The 22,351-nt window shown below is 46.7% G+C and overlaps 1 protein-coding gene across 14 annotated transcripts in view; it reads left to right on the plus strand.

Moving 5' to 3' along the window:
• The window catches only part of KIAA1217 (KIAA1217 ortholog), a 1,254,604-nt gene that overhangs the window by 1,150,622 nt on the left and 81,631 nt on the right, over positions 1 to 22,351 (plus strand). For all 14 annotated transcript variants that reach the window (XM_063921607.1, XM_063921603.1, XM_063921600.1 and 11 more), the window contains one exon: positions 11,400 to 12,229. In XM_063921607.1, the coding sequence (XP_063777677.1) occupies positions 11,400 to 12,229 (830 nt within the window). The remainder of the gene's footprint in view (positions 1 to 11,399; positions 12,230 to 22,351) is intronic.

Raw genomic sequence — 22,351 nt, forward strand, 5'->3', positions numbered from 1 at the left:
TAAAGGATGCTTTTCTTTATATGCGAGATGCTCAGAGGGATATTTGCACTCTGGCATCGAGAGTAAGTGCGATGTCCATATCTGCCAGAAGAAGTTTATGGACGCTACAGTGGTCAGGTGATGCGGATTCCAAACGGCATATGGAAGTATTGCCGTATAAAGGGGAGGAATTATTTGGGGTCGGTCTATCGGATTTGGTGGCCACGGCAACAGCCGGGAAATCCACCTTTTTACCTCAGGTCCCCTCCCAACAGAAAAAGACACCGTCTTTTCAGCCGCAGTCCTTTCATTCCTATAAGAACAAGCGGGCAAAAGGACAGTCATATCTGCCCCGAGGCAAAGGAAAGGGTAAGAGAGTGCACCAAGCAGCTCCCTCCCAGGAGCAGAAGCCCTCCCCGGCTTCTGCAAAGCCCTCAGCATGACGTTGGGGCTTTACAAGCGGACTCAGGGGCGGTGGGGGGTCGACTCAAGAATTTCAGCGCACAGTGGGCTCACTCACAGGTGGACCCCTGGATCCTGCAGGTAGTATCTCAGGGTTACAGGTTGGAATTCGAGAAGTCTCCCCCTCGCCGGTTCCTAAAGTCTGCTCTGCCAACGTCTCCCTCAGACAGGGCGACAGTATTGGAAGCCATTCACAAGCTGTATTCTCAGCAGGTGATAGTCAAGGTACCCCTCCTACAACAGGGAAAGGGGTATTATTCCACACTATTTGTGGTACCGAAGCCGGACGGCTCGGTAAGACCTATTCTAAATCTGAAATCTTTGAACCTGTACATACAAAAATTCAAGTTCAAGATGGAGTCACTCAGAGCAGTGATAGCGAATCTGGAAGAAGGGGACTTTATGGTGTCCCTGGACATCAAGGATGCTTACCTGCATGTCCCAATTTGCCCTTCACATCAAGGGTACCTCAGGTTCGTGGTGCAAAACTGTCATTATCAGTTTCAGACGCTGCCGTTTGGATTGTCCACGGCACCTCGGGTCTTTACCAAGGTAATGGCCGAAATGATGTTTCTTCTGCGAAGAAAAGGTGTATTAATTATCCCTTACTTGGACGATCTCCTGATAAGGGCAAGGTCCAGAGAACAGCTGGAGGTCGTAGTAGCACTAACCCAAGTAGTGCTGCAACAGCACGGGTGGATTCTGAATTTTCCAAAATCTCAATTGACCCCGACGACACGTCTGCTGTTCCTGGGAATGATTCTGGACACGGTTCAGAAAAAGGTGTTTCTTCCGGAGGAGAAAGCCAGGGAGTTATCCGAACTTGTCAGGAACCTCCTAAAACCAGGAAAAGTGTCTGTGCATCAATGCACAAGAGTCCTGGGAAAAATGGTGGCTTCTTACGAAGCGATTCCATTCGGCAGATTCCACGCACGAACTTTTCAGTGGTATCTGCTGGACAAATGGTCCGGATCGCATCTGCAGATGCATCAGCGGATAACTTTGTCTCCACGGACAAGGGTGTCTCTTCTGTGGTGGTTGCAGAGTGCTCATCTGTTAGAGGGCCGCAGATTCGGCATACAGGACTGGGTCCTGGTGACCACGGATGCCAGTCTGAGAGGCTGGGGAGCGGTCACACAGGGAAGAAACTTCCAGGGAGTGTGGTCAAGCCTGGAGATGTCTCTTCACATAAATATACTGGAGCTAAGAGCGATTTACAATGCTCTAAGCCTGGCAAAACCCCTGCTTCAGGGTCAGCCGGTGTTGATCCAGTCGGACAACATCACGGCAGTCGCCCACGTAAACAGACAGGGCGGCACAAGAAGCAGAAGGGCAATGGCAGAAGCTGCAAGGATTCTTCGCTGGGCGGAAGATCATGTGATAGCACTGTCAGCAGTGTTCATTCCGGGAGTGGACAACTGGGAAGCGGACTTCCTCAGCAGACACGATCTACACCCGGGAGAGTGGGGACTTCATCCAGAAGTCTTCCACATGATTGTGAACCGTTGGGAAAAACCAAAGGTGGATATGATGGCGTCCCGCCTCAACAAAAAACTGGACAGGTATTGCGCCAGGTCAAGAGACCCTCAGGCAATAGCTGTGGACGCTCTGGTAACACCGTGGGTGTTCCAGTCAGTGTATGTGTTTCCTCCTCTGCCTCTCATACCAAAAGTACTGAGAATTATACGGCAAAGGGGAGTAAGAACGATACTCGTGGCTCCGGATTGGCCAAGAAGAACTTGGTACCCGGAACTTCAGGAGATACTCACGGAAGATCCGTGGCCTCTACCTCTAAGACGGGACCTGCTTCAGCAGGGACCGTGTCTATTCCAAGACTTACCGCGGCTGCGTTTGACGGCATGGCGGTTGAACGCCGAATTCTAAGGGAAAAAGGCATTCCGGAAGAGGTCATCCCTACCCTGGTAAAAGCCAGGAAGGAGGTGACTGCACAACATTATCACCGCATTTGGAGAAAATATGTTGCGTGGTGTGAGGCCAGGAAGGCCCCGACGGAGGAATTTCAACTGGGTCGATTCCTACATTTCCTGCAAACAGGATTGTCTATGGGCCTCAAATTAGGGTCCATTAAGGTTCAAATTTCGGCCCTGTCGATTTTCTTCCAGAAAGAATTGGCTTCAGTTCCTGAAGTCCAGACTTTTGTAAAAGGAGTACTACATATACAGCCCCCGGTTGTGCCCCCAGTGGCTCCGTGGGATCTTAATGTAGTTTTGGATTTTCTCAAATCCCATTGGTTTGAGCCACTCAAATCGGTGGATTTGAAATATCTTACATGGAAAGTAACCATGCTACTGGCCCTGGCTTCAGCCAGGAGAGTGTCAGAATTGGCGGCTTTATCGTATAAAAGCCCATATCTGATTTTCCATTCGGACAGGGCAGAACTGCGGACGCGTCCTCAGTTTCTGCCTAAGGTGGTTTCAGCGTTTCACCTGAACCAGCCTATTGTGGTGCCTGCGGCTACTAGCGATTTGGAGGATTCCAAGTTGCTGGACGTTGTCAGGGCATTGAAAATATATATTTCAAGGACGGCTGGAGTCAGAAAATCTGACTCGCTGTTTATACTGTATGCACCCAACAAGCTGGGTGCTCCTGCTTCTAAGCAGACGATTGCTCGTTGGATTTGTAGCACAATTCAACTTGCACATTCTGTGGCAGGCCTGCCACAGCCTAAATCTATCAAGGCCCATTCCACAAGGAAGGTGGGCTCATCTTGGGCGGCTGCCCGAGGGGTCTCGGCATTACAACTCTGCCGAGCAGCTACGTGGTCGGGGGAGAACACGTTTGTAAAATTCTACAAATTTGATACCCTGGCTAAAGAGGACCTGGAGTTCTCTCATTCGGTGCTGCAGAGTCATCCGCACTCTCCCGCCCGTTTGGGAGCTTTGGTATAATCCCCATGGTCCTGACGGAGTCCCAGCATCCACTAGGACGTCAGAGAAAATAAGATTTTACTTACCGATAAATCTATTTCTCGTAGTCCGTAGTGGATGCTGGGCGCCCATCCCAAGTGCGGATTGTCTGCAATACTTGTACATAGTTAATGTTACAAAAAAATCGGGTTGTTATTGTTGTGAGCCGTCTGTTCAGAGGCTCCTACGTTTGTCATACTGTTAACTGGGTTCAGATCACAGGTTGTACGGTGTGATTGGTGTGGCTGGTATGAGTCTTACCCGGGATTCAAAATCCTTCCTTATTGTGTACGCTCGTCCGGGCACAGTATCCTAACTGAGGCTTGGAGGAGGGTCATAGGGGGAGGAGCCAGTGCACACCACCTAGTCCTAAAGCTTTTATTTTTGTGCCCTGTCTCCTGCGGAGCCGCTAATCCCCATGGTCCTGACGGAGTCCCAGCATCCACTACGGACTACGAGAAATAGATTTATCGGTAAGTAAAATCTTATTTTTTTAATATTTACATTTTTCATAGTGTATGTTTACAAACATGTGTGTTGTCTTATTTGTGACTTTTTTGTCTTTTATGTTGGTGATCATTCTGGTTCACCTAGTGGCAGAGGCTATATCACACACCTAATACGGTCTCCATTATGTCCTGGGTTCCATATATATCCACATTGTGTGTTTAAACTTCTACTACACATTTCTCAGCTAAGTTGTATAAGTCATTGTGAATTGTTCTATATATATACTTACAAAGGCGAGAATTTGTGGTTCTTTTGGTTAGTGTTGGGCGGTTACTAAGCATTTACCCCAGGAATGAAGTTTTGTCAACATTGAATATGCATCAGTATGTGATAATTATTCGTTATTTATTGGAATCAAACTAGGAGTTGTTTATTGTGGTTAATGCCTGTCCCGCACTCAGGACTAATATGGAGTCCCTGCCTTATGTTCAATACATCTAATAATGATTTTCGTGCTTGTGCGTCCATTACATACAATTTAAGATCATATTCACTTATGTGTTCTGGCTGGTCATGTGATCGCATATATCGGCGTCAGCCGGGTTGCTTAGCGACGGCGTACAGCCGTCCTATGCTATTTACACCTCCGGCCACATACACAGTGGAGCGCACGTCACGTCCGCTAATCCACTTCCGCCGGATGGACGTGTGCGTTCCACGGGCAATGGAACGCACAGCACTTCCGGTAATGCGGTTATTAGCCGCTATCCGTTGTTTTTTTGGTTTTAAACAGTTGTTATTATACTCACATGTTGTGTAGCTCTTTGATGCTATAGGACAATCGATTGGCTGTATATATATCCTCGATTAAACACTATAGTATCAGTGTTTCTGTTACTTCCTGTTGGATGATTGATGGGCGGGGTTTGTGATATGCCTCTGCTATAAAAGTGCTCCAGGGTTTGATGTGTGTCATGGGCTGCTGGGTGAGAACCTGATGTAATCTTATTAGTCTTGAAAAAGGCTCAGATGGAGCCGAAACGTCGACACCTTTTGCTGACATGCTGTTAATTGTCTCTATGTGAGACACACCAATAAAGTTTTCATCATCAAGGAAGTGGTGAGTGCCTGTATCTTTTTTGGATATGTTTCTGGATTTCTTGTAAATCTTTTATGGAGCACCGCCCAGGTTGCAAATTGAAGCAGTGAGTGTGGACTTCCTGGATATATATATATTAGAATATTCTTTCCAAAAGCCTGGCACTCACACTGAAGCATACAATCGCCGCTGTGCCATCCACAATGCACATGAGTATATAGACCAGGAGAGGTGTCACTCAACGGACTTCACCTAAAGAACGACACTGTACTGCCACTTGTACAGTACTGTACAGGTGGCAGTACAGTGTCGTTCTTTAGGTAAAGTCCGTTGAGTGACACCTCTCCTGGTCTATACATATATATATAGAGAGAGTGAAACAGATAGGCGGCACTCAGAGCATTTGTAAAAGAGTAAAGTGCAGTGACTTTATTGTCAGTGAAGACATTAAAGTCACTGCACTTTACTCTTTTACAAATGCTCTGAGTGCCGCCTATCTGTTTCTCTACATTACCGGGCTGCAACCCTGTGGGAAGGCACCGTGAGCTGGATACTCTATATTAAGGAACTGTGAGTGCCGGGGCACACTGCTACTATATATATATATATATATATATATATATATCCATTGTAGAAGAGCCGCACTCGCATGTCGTTAATAATCACAGTTGCTGGGGTGCAAAATCCAGGAACAGGTCCTATCAGAACAAAGTTCCACGATACATGTGCACAAATAAGGATGCACTCACCAGACTTCTCCAGGGTGAAATTGATAGATTTTAATCCAGACAGCACATACTCACAAACAGAAGGTCAACGTTTCGGCTCACAGCAGAGCCTTTGTCAAGACCAGATTACCAGGTTGCACACATATATATATATATATATATATATATATATATCTCTATCTCTATCGCCAGAACAAATTATAGTGCGGTACACACTGTTCAATCTACCAAATGACTGAATTATAGAATATATTGTGAGCTGTTAGGTCATTTGGTTGTTAATGATATAGCTTAGGTTAGGTAGATAACAATCTAACTTTTAGTTTTTTAGTGAACCTACTGTATTTGACAGCAGAGTGGTGATGTAATCGGTATTATTCAGACAAGAATGACATCATCACTTCAGTATAAATTATTAATAACACTCCCTTTATAAATCTTATGAATACTGCAATGACCTTTTCAATATGTGCGTTGTCTTAGAGCTGAGCCTGTATTCTTGTCCCTTAATAATTCTGTTCTGTGACAAGTACTTATAATATGGGATCATTCTTATGAGTTATATTAGTATGGCTTACATGGGTTCATCTTAATTAGGCAATTTGATGTACAATGGGGTTATCCAGGTTGCATTGCTCTGCAATTCGTACTGAATAACCCCCAATATTTGTTACTGCTGACTCAGCAGTGGATTGAAGGGCTCAATTTCCACTAGAGTTCTATTAGTGTGGAGTGTATATGTTCTCTCGATGTTTGTATCAGTTTCCCTACACAACCTACTAACACACTAGTAGGAAAATGCCTGAAATGCTGCACAGGGGCTGATGTCCGTAATGAAGCTTTGTCTCTCAATATACATTGTAATGGTTTGACCTTTCCTAAAGTAGTGTGTTTTGTTCTTTAACATTTTGTTACTAAGGCCCTCATTCCGAGTTGATCGGTCGCAAGGCGAATTTAGCAGAGTTACACACGCTAAGCCGCCGCCTACTGGGAGTGTATCTTAGCATCTTAAAATTGCGACCGATGTATTCGCAATATTGCGCTCACAAACTACTTAGCAGTTTTAGAGTAGCTCCAGACTTACTCTGCCTGTGCGATCAGTTCAGTGCTTGTCGTTCCTGGTTTGACGTCACAAACACACCCAGCGTTCGCCCAACCACTCCCCCGTTTCTCCGGCCACTCCTGCGTTTTTTCCGGAAACGGTAGCGTTTTCAGCCACACTCCCATAAAACGGCCTGTTTCCGCCCAGTAACACCCATTTCCTGTCAATCACATTACGATCGCCGGAGCGATGAAAAAGCCGTGAGTAAAAATACTATCTTCATAGCAAAGATACTTGGCGCAGTCGCAGTGCGAATATTGCGCATGCGCACTAAGCGGAATTTCACTGCGATGCGATGAAAAATACCGAGCGAACGACTCGGAATGAGGGCCTAAATACAAATAGACTGGGCAGCTCTCACAATAATGTGCCTTTTGATTGATTATTAATTTGTATTACACTAGTGCAAATTGTTTTGTGGTAATCTGAATTGGTGCCTTAGGCAGTAGAATGCTTATTCCCACACCTTGGCCAATGCCTTTATAAACAGTAAGGGCACACCCAGAGTGATAGTCACATCTACAGTTTATCTATCTATCTATCTATCTATCTATCTATCTATCTATCTATCTATCTATCTATCTATCTATCTATTATCTTGTTCATTAAGCTGTGTTGATATTCTTCATTATCATAAATGTACATCACTTTGACATTATTTAATTATGTAATGGGGGGGTATTATCAATGGCTGCGGAGAGATAAAGTACCAACCTATCAGCTCCTGCCACGTTACAGGAAGTGTTTGAAAAATTGCAGTTAGGAGCTGATTGGTTGGTACTTTATCTCTCTCTTTCTCCATTTTATCTCTCCCTAGCCTTTGCTAAATAAATATCCCCCATTATTTCGGCACTAGCTCTATGAATAGTGCTCAGGATTATACTTTGTGCCTAGAATACAGGACCCCATTGCGCCTCTGACTTCTGGGCTCTTGTGGTTTATCCTAACACAGGCAGAAACGGAACCGCATTGGAAACTGGTTATTTTCTGTGTCTCGGCCTTGCAATGTGTGGTTAATATCACAGTAGTACAGCTAGTGGTTAAATCAGAGGGAAACAAGACAATGATTTGCCATCTGGATGTGGATGAATAGCAGCTAGATTGTAATGCTTTCCAGAATACACAGAATGCTGCCTTCTCAAATTAACACACACTTCAGTGAGCTTATTACCTTGTTTATGAAACACGTTCCACCAGCATTATACAACATACCTCTATATGTTGAAGTTATCGAAAAAATTATCCTAAATGCACCTTAAATGTATGTGCTGTTAATGCAGTTCTAACATTTGCATGGGAAAGTTCCAGCGCTCAGGAGAGCTTTGCGTGTGCTACCCACAATCCTTATGGTGAAGACAAATCTATGGTGCTGTTATCACTTTGGCCCTTGCTATTGGTGTGGGAAAGCCTATTGTTTCAAAGTTGTTACCTCTATATAACAAACCAGACAACTGACCCGATTCGCAGGTGCAGAAGAGGTGGAGTTTATTAGTGGACTGGGTTGGGGTTTGGGGGGATCAAGCCCTGTGCAGGACCTGGTTTACCCAATTTGGCATGCGTAAATTGTGGGGAGTATTGTTTCTAATAATGTTTAATGGAGTCTTGTAGCCAGGCCCGGATGTCACAGTTTTGTCCCCCTAGGCCACTTCTGTGGCACAACAATACCCCTGCTTCTCTTCCCCGCTCACTATGATCCCATCCTGACCTGACTGTATCTCACATGTATAAAAGCACTACCTGGAAATGTATAAAGTACACTGATAAAGGTTCTATGGGTGTGGAATGGTGAGACTCCTCTGTCGCAGGATACTTGAGCCAGTGCTTTTAAAAAGGAACAAATAAAATGCCAGGCCTAATTATAACATCTGACTTTCACTAGACGACAGTAAGGGGAAAGCCACACTTGCAGTAAATATTCCTTGCGGTAGATTCCACATGGTCGGAATCTTCTTCAGGAGCATGTGATATTTTGTGAAGTCACATTTCGCTAAAAATATTTGTATGATCCCAGAGACCGCTGTCTGTCTTGGTCGTAACATTTATAACTGGATAAAATGACATTTTGTGTTGCTGGTATTTGTGCAGGTTTTATTATAAATCCCAAATTGCTATGACTGTATTCCAGAATTGTAGATTAAAAAAAATAAAAAAAGTTATTTATAAATTGTTATATTTTTTTAAGCCTTTACTTAATTGCATTTTCATACCCTCATCGCCGCCCATCGCCACGATTCTGATCGCATATGTACTAACATATGCGATCAGCATTGCGGAGGACAGCTCTTCCGATAAGAGCTGACCTCCGCGATGCGCAGCAGGAGCCTGACTTCCGGGATTCGGCCCGGGAGTCAGTCTGCGCATGCGCGGGGTGACGGGGGCGGCCGCAGGGCATGCTGGGAGGGATCTGATTGGATCCCTCACACAGCGCCGCGGAGAGAAGCCCATAGGCTTCTATGGACTATCGCCAGCTAAAGCTGGCGTACCCCGCTGCGGCACTGACCTGCCGGCCGGGGGTTAGTACATCAGGAAAATGCGGTAAACAGGGAGTTTACCGCATTATCCGCTTAGTACATCCGGCCCAAGGGATGATAACTCCTCTCCGCCAGCTCAGTGCTGTGCCTTGTATGCCATTTTTGTAGCTGTAGACATCCAGTATAAACAGAGTGTATTAACAGCAGTCTCGCAGTAATAAGATGATGTACCCATAGCACATAAACAAGGCAGCCAGCCTCAGTCCGCAGCCACTTGCAGCAGAGATCATTCTGAGAGTAGCTGATGTGATATATCCTTACTCCTCTGTCTCTGGAGCGAAGAACTTATTCCATGTAAGCGCCCACTATGTGATAAATTGCACCAATAGTTTTTGAGAGCCCTAAAATAATCGTTAAAATCTACTAGTTATCTCTAATGTATATACCAGTGTTTCCCAAACATGGTTCTCAAAGCCCCCTAACAGTCCAGGTTTTAGGGCTATATAAGCTTGTGCACAGATGGTATAATGGAAATAGCGGCGGTACAGTATTCTGGAAGATACAGCTGGGAACCACATCTACAATTCTGATTGGGATGTAGTTGGAATCCTGACTATCAAAATACCGACGCTGGAATCCCGACCGCCAGAATACCGGCAGCGCTGCCACAGCTATTCCCACTCCTGGGTGTCCACGACACCCATGGAGTGGGAATAGAACCTGTGATGTGCTAAGTGAGCCACCAAGCCCGCAGCGTGGCGAGCATAGTGAGTCCGCAAGGGGCATCGTTCTGCTCGGGATTTTGACCGTTGGGATTCCGACCGCCAGGATTCCACACCCAACCCTTCTGATTTATAGGCAGCCTTTCATGGGGAACACTGGGCCTGATTCTGATTAAAGCAAAAACGAGCAGGTGTCTGTGCACCTTGGTAACACCATACTGCATTGCAGGTGGGGCAGATCTAAAATGTACAAAGAGATTTAAGGGCCCTACACACTGGCCGATTTTTTGAAAGATATGAACGATCTCGTTCATAAATGAACGAGAACTCGTTCATATCTTTCAGTGTGGAGACTCCTGCGATGAACGATGCGCGGCCCCGCGCTCGTTCATCGCTGGTCTCCCGTCGGCTGTGCATGCAGGCCAATATGGACGATCTCGTCCATATTTGCCTGCACTTCAATGCAGCCGCGTGACGGGGGGAGTGAAGAAACTTCACTCCCCCGGTCACTGTCCCCCCTTCGCCGGGTCGCTCGTCGGCCGTATCCGCCGTCGGGCAGCTCGGCGGCGGGTCGGCCAGTGAGTAGGGCCCTATAGAGTGGTGTTTCCAACCTCAGTCTTAAGTGCAGTGTAGAAATAAAGCTACCCATATGTTGGCTACATGCAAAAGCTGCCATTATTTACCCTGCATTGCAGTATGGTTTCCCAGCACAGTTACTTCCTCCTTTTCTGCTTTACTCCCAAATCATGATCAATGATACCCCTTTTCCACTAGATTTAAAAACACGGGTAAATGCGCGGGGGCGCACATTTACCCGTGTTTTTTTCCTAGTGGAAATGACCCACCCTGCAAAATCCCGGATCAAGTGATCCAGGAATCCTACCCGGGTATCTTGCCGGGTTGAACACGTGTTCAACCCGGTAAGCTGTGTAGTGTGAACGGAAGCCATGTCGATGCGACACGGCTCCCGTTCACAGTGTATGGAAGGGCAGCGCTGGGAGATCATGTGATCTCCCAGCGCCGCCCCTGCCGCGTCACTAGCAGCGTCACCAACCCGGCAATATGCCGGGTTGGTGGAGCTAGTGTAGAAGGGGGCTGTAGCACGGGTCGCAGCCGTGTCAGGCTCCCGGCTGCGACCCGCGCTACAGGTGGAAAAGGGGTATAATTTGCAACAACTCTAATAAGCCAATTTTATCTAATACACTAACTAGAAATACTTTAATGAAATATCTCTATCTATCTTTCTATCTCTCTATCTCTCTATCTCTCTATCTAATATATTCAGATGGCTTAAGTGTAGGCTACCATTGTATGTTTGTTGTGTTACGGGCAAATAAGCCTTTTCCATAAGTGAGGTTAATTCTCATTGTATCCGTAGTGATTAATAAATGATGAAAACTTACACAGATAAATGTAATTCTCTCCATATTTCTAACCATGGAATTCTTTCTTTCATCAGATGCAAAGAGATATCACATACGCAGTGCGAGAAGGCCCAACGGTCCACCGGCCTGGATCGGCCACATATCCTTCTCATGGGGGCCCAATATCTCCACCTCCTACCCCTGTGCCCCATTCCATGCCACCGTCTCCATCAAGGATACCTTATGGGGGTGGACGTCCCCCAGTGGGGCAGAGCAATGCCACAATTACAAGGGAAAGGTTATCCAGTTTGCCAGTCTCTCGATCCATATCTCCTAGCCCCAGTGCCATCTTAGAAAGGAGGGATGTAAAACCAGATGAGGATTTGAGTAAAAATGTCCAGTTGATCCGAAATGACAGTATGTATGCAGAGCCCTACCTATATCACGAAGGGCGAATGAGCGTGGCGTCATCACACGGTGGCCACCCACTGGACATGCCCGATCATCTTATGGCTTTCCACAGGGGTGCAATGAGGTCGTCAAGCACTTATTCAAACAATTCTATGCAAATGGAAATGATGGAACAATCTGTTTATAGACAAAAGACGCGGAAACACTTGGAGAGCCATTTGCCATCGCTCGGCTCTAAAACGCCTCCAGCCTCCCCTCACAGAGTGACTGATATCAGGATGATGGAAATGCATGGCCATAGCACTCACGGGCCTCCCCACGCCATGCAGGGTGAGAGGTCCTCTCCAGTCCGACAGTCCTTTAAAAAGGAGCAAGGTCCCGGAATGTTTGTGGAGGCCAAGGTCCGGAACACTGGTGGAATACTCAGTATGGCTGATATTGTCTCCTCTCCCACTGAGAAACAAGTGTTTGGTGGATACGGTGTTCCTGCAGCGCCCAAAGAGAATTATACACGGTAACAGCTTTTTATTATTATTTTTATTCTGGAAGTTTATCAGTAAAGCCACGCTCTGTATTTTGCACATATCGTCAGATTTCACCCAGAATCCATACACTCTCATTAGTCTGTCAGGATGGCTTCTTTCTGTGGTGCAGATTATCACTGTGACGTTTTAAAGGAGTGCTGTCATAACAGGATGTCTTATTTGTCATTATTATTATTTTGAAGGGCATAACAAAAGAAAAAATTTAAAGTGTTCTATTTAGTGTTTTGCAATTATGTAATCTTATGTGTAGCTATTATACAGACAGAAACAGCATGTTCATCAGGTTGCACACCATCAATCCCCTAGCAACTGCTAGCATTACCGAGGCCTGTGAGGGAGCCTCATCATGAATTCATTCTCAGGTTTATGAGTTCAGACCACAACAACATGGCTGCCTGCACTGGGTGTACCATAAATGAGTCCTGTGGTTCTCTTTTGAGGAAAAGTGCATGCACTTTTAAATGCTAACCAACCTAACTGCATGTTTAGTGGAACGAGGCTTTTAGGCTGTTCTCGACTGTACTTACTTAATATGGTTACCTTCTCTGAACAAGCGATGGAGGGAAGATGGTTTTATATACTGTGATACCAATATCATATGCTTGTATTTCTCCTGACTTTTAATGTTGTATTTACTGCGAGTAAGGGGTTTTGCAGTTAATGAAATTTTTGCAGTCTATGTTCAAGGTACAGTACATACAGTAGTTACAGATGCATCCCCATACATTTAGCCTCGATACGCCATGCAGTGTGAGTGAGCAGCCAGGTCCCGTGGGTGTCTTTTTCTTTTTGTTGCTGAAAATGCGTCTTAGTCACAACAAAATGCCATGAGGACACACAAGGAGACTGTGCTGATTCATTTTATATATAATTTTATATATGACACTTGTGTGTGTGACTGAGGTAGCACGGTGGTAAGCATTACTGCCTCACAGCATTGAGGTTTTGGGTTCGATTCTGGCCGTTACTGTGTGGAGTTTGTATATTCTCCCCATACTTGCGTGGGTTTCCTCCAGGTATTCCGGTTATCTCCTGCAATCCAAAAATATACTGGTAGATTAAATGGCTCCCAACAAAAATTAATCCTAGCATGAATGTGTGTGCGTGTACATGTGGTAGGGAATATAGATTATAAACTCCACTGGGGCAGGGACTGATGTGAATGGCCAAATATTTCCTGTTAAGCGCCGCAGAATATATGTGCGCTATATAAATAATTAGTAGTAGTATATGGAGCAGGACAGAACTTGTATTTGACAAAAAGCTGCTGCTGCTGCTGCATTGTAGCACTTCGTGTACAGATTCAGAGACTCAAGTCACACACAAAATTCATTGCGTTGCAAATAAGACACATTTTTTGCAAAAAAAGATGCCAGACGCTAGAAGATGCTAACAGGACCTGGCGTGCCGAGAGGGTCTATGTGGCATGATTGCAGCAGAGATGTAGGACATATCTGTATAATGTATAGCTCTATGGGGTCTGTTAATAAAATAATGTGATTAGGCTGCACAGCTTGCAGCTTAACCTCTTTTACCCCAGATGTCTGCAAGAGTGAAAAATGTCATATGCCATGGTACAGAAATGTCCGCCATCTTCATATAAAGGTAAATAAGAATAAAGTAATGGTGGTTTCTGACTACTAACTTACAGGGGTCATCACACACACACACACACACAAAAATGTTTTTCTTTAAATGGTCAAGCAACCAGGGCTGGACCACTCCACATGGATTGACCCTACCGGGATTTACAAGTCCCTATGGAAGGGGCTAATATAATGCGAATTGTGTCATTTTAGCCCAGCCCTTTCCACATTGACTCATGATTAGCTATGACTGGGGCTGGACCTAATAACGTGAGAGCCGGCCCTGCAGCCAAAGTGCCCAGATGCATCTCCTCCCCGGGCTTCTCCCGACAAGGAGAAATATAAAGTCGACCAGTAGGAATCAAACGCTCTTTCTGTGGGAAGGAGCGAGGCTCAGCAGGCTAGCGGCATCTTCAGCTTTTAGTGAACACAGGAGATTTAATGAACACAACATTAATACATTGATTCATGGCTCTGATCGTTGAAAATGCAGAAACTATTGTTTCCACATGTAAACTGCCCTGAGCAGAGGTAGGTAGACCCCTATGTACCCTACAGTTCAAGTCTAAGCTACTACACCAATCTAAACTTGTCAACTTGCAGAATTTGATCTTGGCTTTTACCTTTGTCCTGTACCATATGGTTTATGGTGTAACAGCAGTAAAAACCAACATTCATTACTCACTTAGGGACAGCATTCCAGCATTAGCTCTCCCAAGAGTCCCTGAATAATGAAATGTGTCTGTAGCATTACTGTAACCACAAGTGCGAGCTACTAGATGCAGGCAGAACTGCTGTACTGGTGTCTGTGGTTGGTGTGTGTGTTAAATTATTATTCTTACATTCTCACTGTATAATAGTCTAAGTAGTGTAGGATTCTGTCTTCAAAAAGTCATTAGATAATACAGGGATTTTTTGAGCGAGACTGAGATTGTGACACCTTTTGGTTTCTGATGGATGGTTCAGTGTACACAGACATTGTTAAATGCACACAATTATCTATTTCTCTGACGTCCTAGTGGATGCTGGGAACTCCAAAAGGACCATGGGGAATAGCGGCTCCGCAGGAGACTGGGCACAACTAAAGAAAGCTTTTAGGTCACCTGGTGTGCACTGGCTCCTCCCACTATGACCCTCCTCCAAGCCTCAGTTAGATTTTGTGCCCGGCCGAGGTTGGATGCACACTAGGGGCTCTCCTGAGCTTCTAAAAAGAAAGTATATAATTAGGTTTTTTACTTTACAGTGAGACCTGCTGGCAACAGGCTCACTGCAGCGAGGGACTAAGGGGAGAAGAAGCGAACCTACCTGCTTGCAGCTAGCTTGGGCTTCTTAGGCTACTGGACACCATTAGCTCCAGAGGGATCGACCGCATGGAACTGGCCTTGGTGTTCGGTCCCGGAGCCGCGCCGCCGTCCCCCTTACAGAGCCAGAAGCAAGAAGAGGTCCGGAAAATCGGCGGCAGAAGACATCAGTCTTCACCAAGGTAGCGCACAGCACTGCAGCTGTGCGCCATTGCTCCTCATACACACTTCACACTCTGGTCACTGAGGGTGCAGGGCGCTGGGAAGGGGGGGCGCCCTGAGCAGCAATAAAAACACCTTGGCTGGCAAAAATACCACAATATATAGCCCCAGAGGCTATATATGTGATAATTACCCCTGCCAGAATCCATAAAAAAGCGGGACAAAAGTCCGCGAAAAAGGGGCGGAGCTATCTCCTTCAGCACACTGGCGCCATTTCTCCCTCACAGCTCCGCTGGAAGGAAGCTCCCTGGCTCTCCCCTGCAGTCTACACTACAGAAAAGGGTAAAAAAGAGAGGGGGGGGCACTAAATTTAGGCGCAGTATATATAACAGCAGCTATAGGGGACATAATTCAGTTAGTCCCTGCATTATATAGCGCTCTGGTGTGTGCTGGCATACTCTCTCTCTGTCTCCCCAAAGGGCTTCTGTGGGGTCCTGTCCTCTGTTAGAGTATTCCCTGTGTGTGTGCGGTGTGTCGGTACGGCTGTGTCGACATGTTTGATGAGGATAATGATGTGGAGGCGGAGCAGATGCCTATAGAAGGGATGTCACCCCCTGCGGGGCAGACACCTGAGTGGATGGACTTATGGAAGGAATTGCGTGCACGTGTCGACTCCTTACACAGAAAATTTGCCGACATGCCAAATGCGGGACAGCCGGCTTCTCAGCTCGTGCCGGTACAGGCGTCTCAAAGGCCATCGGGGGCTCTAAAACGCCCGCTACCTCAGATGGCAGACGCGAATGTCGACACGGATACTGACATATTATGTTTGGAGAGAAAAAACTACCCGTAGTTTTTCCCCCATCAGATGAATTAAATGAAGTGTGTGAAGAAGCGTGGGCTTTCCCTGATAAAAGATTGGTAATCACTAAGAAGTTACTAATGGCGTTCCCTTTCCCGCCAGAGGATAGGTCACGTTGGGAGACACCCCCTAGGGTGGATAAAGCGCTCACACGTTTGTCTAAAAAGGTGACACTACCGTCTCCGGATACGGCCGCCCTCAAGGAACCTGCTGATAGAAAGCAGGAGGCGATCCTGAAGTCTGTATATACACACTCAGGCATTATACTTAGACCAGCTATTGCGTCAGCATGGATGTGCAGTGCTGCCGCTGCGTGGTCAGATTCCCTGTCAGAAAATATTGACACCCTAGACAGGGACACTATTCTGCTAACCATAGAGCATATAAAAGACTCAGTCTTATACATGAGAGATGCACAGAGGGAGATCTGCCGGCTGGCATCTAAAATAAGTGCATTGTCCATTTCTGCTAGGAGAGGCTTATGGACTCGCCAGTGGACAGGGGATGCAGATTCAAAAAGGCACATGGAAGTTTTGCCTTATAAGGGTGAGGAGTTATTTGGGGATGGTCTCTCGGACCTAGTTTCCACAGCAACTGCTGGGAAGTCAGCATTTTTACCCCATGTTCCCTCACAGCCTAAAAAGGCGCCGTTTTATCAGGTACAGTCCTTTCGGACTCAGAAAAACAGGCGTGGAAAAGGCGGGTCCTTTCTGTCCAGAGGCAGAGGTAGGGGAAAAAGGCTGCAACAAACAGCAGGTTCCCAGGAGCAAAAGTCCTCCCCCGCTTCTTCCATGTCCGCCGCATGACGGTGGGGCTCCACAGGCGGAGCCAGGTACGGTGGGGGGCCGCCTCAAAAATTTCAGCGATCAGTGGGCTCGCTCACAGGTGGATCCCTGGATCCTGCAAATAGTATCTCAAGGGTACAAACTGGAATTCGAGGCGTCTCCACCCCACCGGTTCCTAAAATCTGCCTTGCCGATTACTCCTTCAGACAGGGGGGCTGTGCTAGTGGCAATTCACAAGCTGTATTCCCAGCAGGTGATAATCAAGGTGCCCCTACTTCAACAAGGACGGGGTTACTATTCCACACTGTTTGTGGTACCGAAACCGGACGGTTCGGTGAGACCCATTTTAAATTTGAAATCCTTGAACACATACATAAAAAAAAATTCGGGGCGTGGTTTGGCCAGCAAGCTGAACGGAGGGTTTCCACGAGAGCTCCTGCTAACCCTTTATAAAAATAGCTCTTTATATAAGCAGATCAGGTCTCCCATCGACCCCATAACACCTTGTGGCTCTGCCCTAATTCACCTGACAGAGGGGTATCGACTGCGGAGCCGGGAGGCCCTTTTAAGGGTCTTTGCGGGTTGCGGCCTACCCCTCCCTGTGAAGCCGGGGACTAAGGTACAACCTTCCCCCCCGGACCCGTTCCGACACTCGGCCGAGTCCTGCACTCCTGCTCGGGAACACAGAGACGGAGTCTACACCTGCTTACCTTAAGAGGCAGTGACAAGTGAAGAAAGAAGCCGTGGACCGTGGGGACGTGGACCCCTGTGACCTTCGTTCCCGAGGTGCGGCGGCGGTGACGGAGGCTCTGGAGACCGGCGGACCGGACGGAGGCGACGGCTGGTAGGTCTTGACTGGCCTGCTGGTCCCTCGCCGCCCGACGGCCCTGCGACATCCGCAACACCCTTCACGCCCGCTACCGCCCAGCCAGGACGGCGCCCTGCATAAACCTGACATCCGGGGCCTCCACTTCCCACATCCTTAGACCGGGGACTGGAGTGAAGAAGAGGCCCGGCCGTGAGTTCCGGGACCGGAACGAAGACACGGCGGGCCCCAAGCGCGCACCCTCAGACACCCCCCTCATTCATAAGACCCCTCTCCACCTGTGCCAGGCATAATAACTGGCTGTACTAGCAATCCTTATTTAAAGGTACTTAATATCATATGCCTAACCAACATACAAGTCACTGATGTGAGTACACTCCTTAGAGACCCTGCTGCATTTATTTTATCATACCCCACTGTGCCTGCTGAGTCCCTCTGAGGACCCTTTATGAATACACAGTTCAGATATTATAATTAATTGGTTCAGTGGGCTTAATTTCTATTTTCCAGTGGCAGTGCCCTTTGAGATTTTTTATCTTGAGCTGGAGCTCCCCCTGGTGACCTACTCATATACACAGTTATACATGTGTCACTCAGATCCTTTTATACTTCCCTGTTAGAATTTACAAAGGAAGTGGGTCGCTCTCTGAGGACCGGCAATGCAGATGCCTGATATCTACCTCCACATTACCGAAGAAGCGGGATCTGATGCCCACTATGTGCCTGTCATTTTAAGAGCGACCGCAGATTAATGGCGTGCTAGTGCCATTCCACTGGGAGTCACCATGCTATAGGCACTTTACAGCGTTCCAAGCAATACCAAGTTTACACTTATGACATCTCTTACAATCAAGTATTCGCCTACTCACTTCTAAGCATGGTTAGATCCGGGAAAAAGAAATGTAATACCGCACAACCTAAGGAGACCGCGACCCAACCGGGAATGAGATCGTTCCTACAACCTACCCCCACAAGGCTATCAGGAAACCTCTCTCCCTCCAGCCCATCTTCCTGTCATTCTGCTTCATCTGCCTCCCCGTTAATGATGGAGCAGCCTACCTCACATACTCACAGCGATACCGCTCTCCAAGATATCCTACAATTTATGAGAACACTCCCGACTAAACAGGATATCCAAGATACCATGCGAAGAGAGCTCGCATCAATCAAACAAGATATCTCACAGCTCTCTGATAGGGTAAACACACTGGAAGAACACCGAGACTCCACTGACAACTTCCTGGGGTCCCTAATAGACGTCGTCAAATCCCAGTCAGATGAGATCAGATCGCTGAGGTCCCGTGTACTGGATTTGGATAACAGAGGCAGGAGGAACAATATCCGGGTGAGAGGTATCCCAGAAGATGTCCCCCAAACAGGCATAGTGGATGCCTTGACGACAATCTTCAACACAATTCTGGGCAAAGATCCAGCTGCCGCCATAACATTTGATAGAGCCCACCGCGCTCTAAAACCAAGGGGGCTTTCTTCCGATCGACCCCGAGACGTCATTTGTCGCCTACATTACTATTCCCAGAAAGAAGAAATCATGAATAGAGCGCGTCATATTGATGACTTGGTCTACAAAGGCGACCCTATCTCCATCTTTCAAGATCTCTCCTGGCATACCCTGCAACAAAGGAAGATTCTTCGCCCCCTGACGGACGAACTCCGTAAACGACAGCTGAAATACAGATGGGGATTTCCTTTTAGCCTACAGGTATCTTCTTCAGGCAAGATACACTCTCTCCATACCACATCTGACCTCCCCACTTTCTGCTCGGGTCTCGGTCTCCCACCCTTAAAGGTCCCGGATTGGGACTTCACACCCCCGGATCTGCACCCACCACGGCCTTCGGGAGGGGGAGAGCCATGGCAAGTGGTCGGCAGTTCTCAAAAGAAACCTTCAAAACCACTTCCGACGCGCCAGGGCTCCTCCCCTACCTGAAGAAATCGATTCCCACCACTCAGCCGATTGTTTTCTTCGGGAGAACTGAATATCCTGACCGTGATGTACCGGGTGAGACACGCTACATGCGGCCTAATGCTAATACAAACTCGTACTACTGTGTCCCCCCTTCCTCCCCCCCCCCCCCCCCCCCCGGTTTCATTTTTAAGCCCTAGAATTCAACAACGGGACTTAATCAGAAGTTAGTTACTATTTACCACCGATTAATATTATTGGTTATTATAATCTTTACTAAGTTAGTATTGTACTATTATGATGTTTATGCTAAATAACAGTGCCTATAGGGGTGACTCCCTTACCCCGATCCCGCATACGGCCACTGTGCCCCATGGGGATGCTGGTTAATATACCTACCTGCTTCCCCATCGCGGATGTTACTATGTTTACATTGTTTCTATTTTTTGTAACCTGCTCTTTTTTTCACTCTTTTTCCCCTTACTATTTTTTTACTTTTCTCGGTGAACTGTCCGTGTGCTACACATCTTTGTATTATGGAGCATTGTGATGTCTTTTCCAGGTGTACTTAAATTCACCTCGATCAATGCAAAGGGACTTAACACTCCCGAGAAAAGATCCCATTTACTTCGGACACTACGATCTGATAGAGTGGATGTGGCTCTAATTCAGGAGACACATTTTAAGATCTCTGCTCGTGGCCCCTCCTTAGTAAACCAAAGATATCCCCTTGCTTTTTACTCTAATAACCTTGAAAGTAAGTCTAAGGGAGTCGCTATAATTTTTTCCAAAGCCCTCCAGGTGTCCAACATCTCTGTCCATAAACTAGTCCCAGGGAGGTTACTAGTAGTCCAGTGCAATATATTTTCCCAGGCATATACCCTCATATCCCTCTACGCTCCAAATCAAGGCCAAATACCCTTTTTTCGTTCCTCTCTTCCCCGACTCGAAGCCCTTGCGACGGGTGTGGTGGTTTTGGGAGGCGACCTAAACTGGTCCATGGACCCCTCCATCGACACTTCTCCACCAGCCCCTAAATTCTCTGAACACAAACATAGACAGGTTAGGAAGATCTTCCACGAATTTCAATTGGCTGACTCTTGGCGGGTCACACATCCCACCGACAGAGATTTCTCCTTTTTCTCGCACCCACATCAGGTTTACTCACGCCTTGACTATTTGTTTTTAAGCCATAGACACCTCCCCCTAATCGTAGATGCTTCTATTGGCTCCATCACGTGGTCAGACCATGCCCCAGTATTCTTGTCCCTATCGGCCCCCTCTCGAACCCCCGGTCCTTGGACTTGGCGCCTTAATGAATCGCTCTTATATGATACATATTGCAAATCGGAATTAGATAAGGCACTGACCGATTACTTTGATATTAACGATACAGGAGAGTTATCTGAAATTACGATCTGGGAGGCCCACAAATGTGTTATACGGGGTAAACTGATCCAATTAGGCTCATTTGTAAAGAAAAACAATCAGGCCCTGATCACCACACTATTACATAAGATTCATTCTTTAGAATCCCGCCACAAATCCTCCCTGACCCCATCAGACTTGGTGGAGCTGTCTGCAGCCCGAGCACAACTCCGAACAACTCTTAATAACAAAGCCCAAGCCTCCCTGCGTAGATGTAATAGTAAATATTATAAGTGGGGAAATAAACCAGGCAGGCTTTTAGCCCAAGCACTTAGATCCCAGAGATTGGCCTCCTTCATTCCTTCAATGAAAAATAACACGGGCTCCACGTGCTTTAAATCTCCGGAGATAGCAGCATGCTTTAAAAATTATTATAATACTCTATATAACCTAGGTGATCCTTCCCAGGCCCATGACCCCCTCTCCAATATGTTAAGAGCCAGGAAATACCTAGCTGATGTGACATTCCCTCAACTATCAATGTCTGCTCGGAAATCTTTAGAAGCACCTTTCACTCTGACCGAGGTGGAACATGTTATCTCTACCGCTCCCCTACGTAAAAGTCCAGGCCCAGACGGCTTCACAGCCACCTATTATAAGATATTTAAAGATGCTCTTGCCCCCAATATACTGCGGGCTTTTAATTCCATATCCGCCGAAACTCACTTCTCCAGACAATCACTTGAAGCCCATATCACGGTGATCCCTAAACAAGGAAAGGACCCCTCAGTATGCTCCAGCTACAGGCCAATTTCCCTACTTAATCTAGATATCAAGTTCTTTGCGAAATTAATGGCTCTTAGACTGAATAAATTTCTCCCGTCGCTCGTCCATAACGACCAAGTGGGCTTCGTCCCCGGTCGGGAAGCTAAAGATAATACGACTAAACTCCTCAATCTCATCCATTTGGCCTCTAGCAGTAAGACATCCACTGTACTGTTGTCTACAGATGCCGAAAAGGCCTTTGACAGGGTGAGTTGGGATTTCATGAGAGCGGTGCTGGAGCATATTGGGTTGGGCCCACGAGCCCTCCATAGAATACTATCTTTGTATACACAACCATCAGCTAAAGTACGGGTTAACGGGACCCTCTCTGACAACTTTTTTATCAGTAATGGAACGAGACAGGGTTGCCCCTTGTCCCCCTTGATTTTTGTCCTGTGTATTGAAGCCCTGGCTAGGGCGATTAGAGCAAATGACAAGATTAAGGGACTACA

The sequence above is a fragment of the Pseudophryne corroboree genome, chromosome 5 (genome assembly GCF_028390025.1).
Source record: "Pseudophryne corroboree isolate aPseCor3 chromosome 5, aPseCor3.hap2, whole genome shotgun sequence".
Classification (NCBI taxonomy): Eukaryota; Metazoa; Chordata; class Amphibia; order Anura; family Myobatrachidae; genus Pseudophryne; species Pseudophryne corroboree.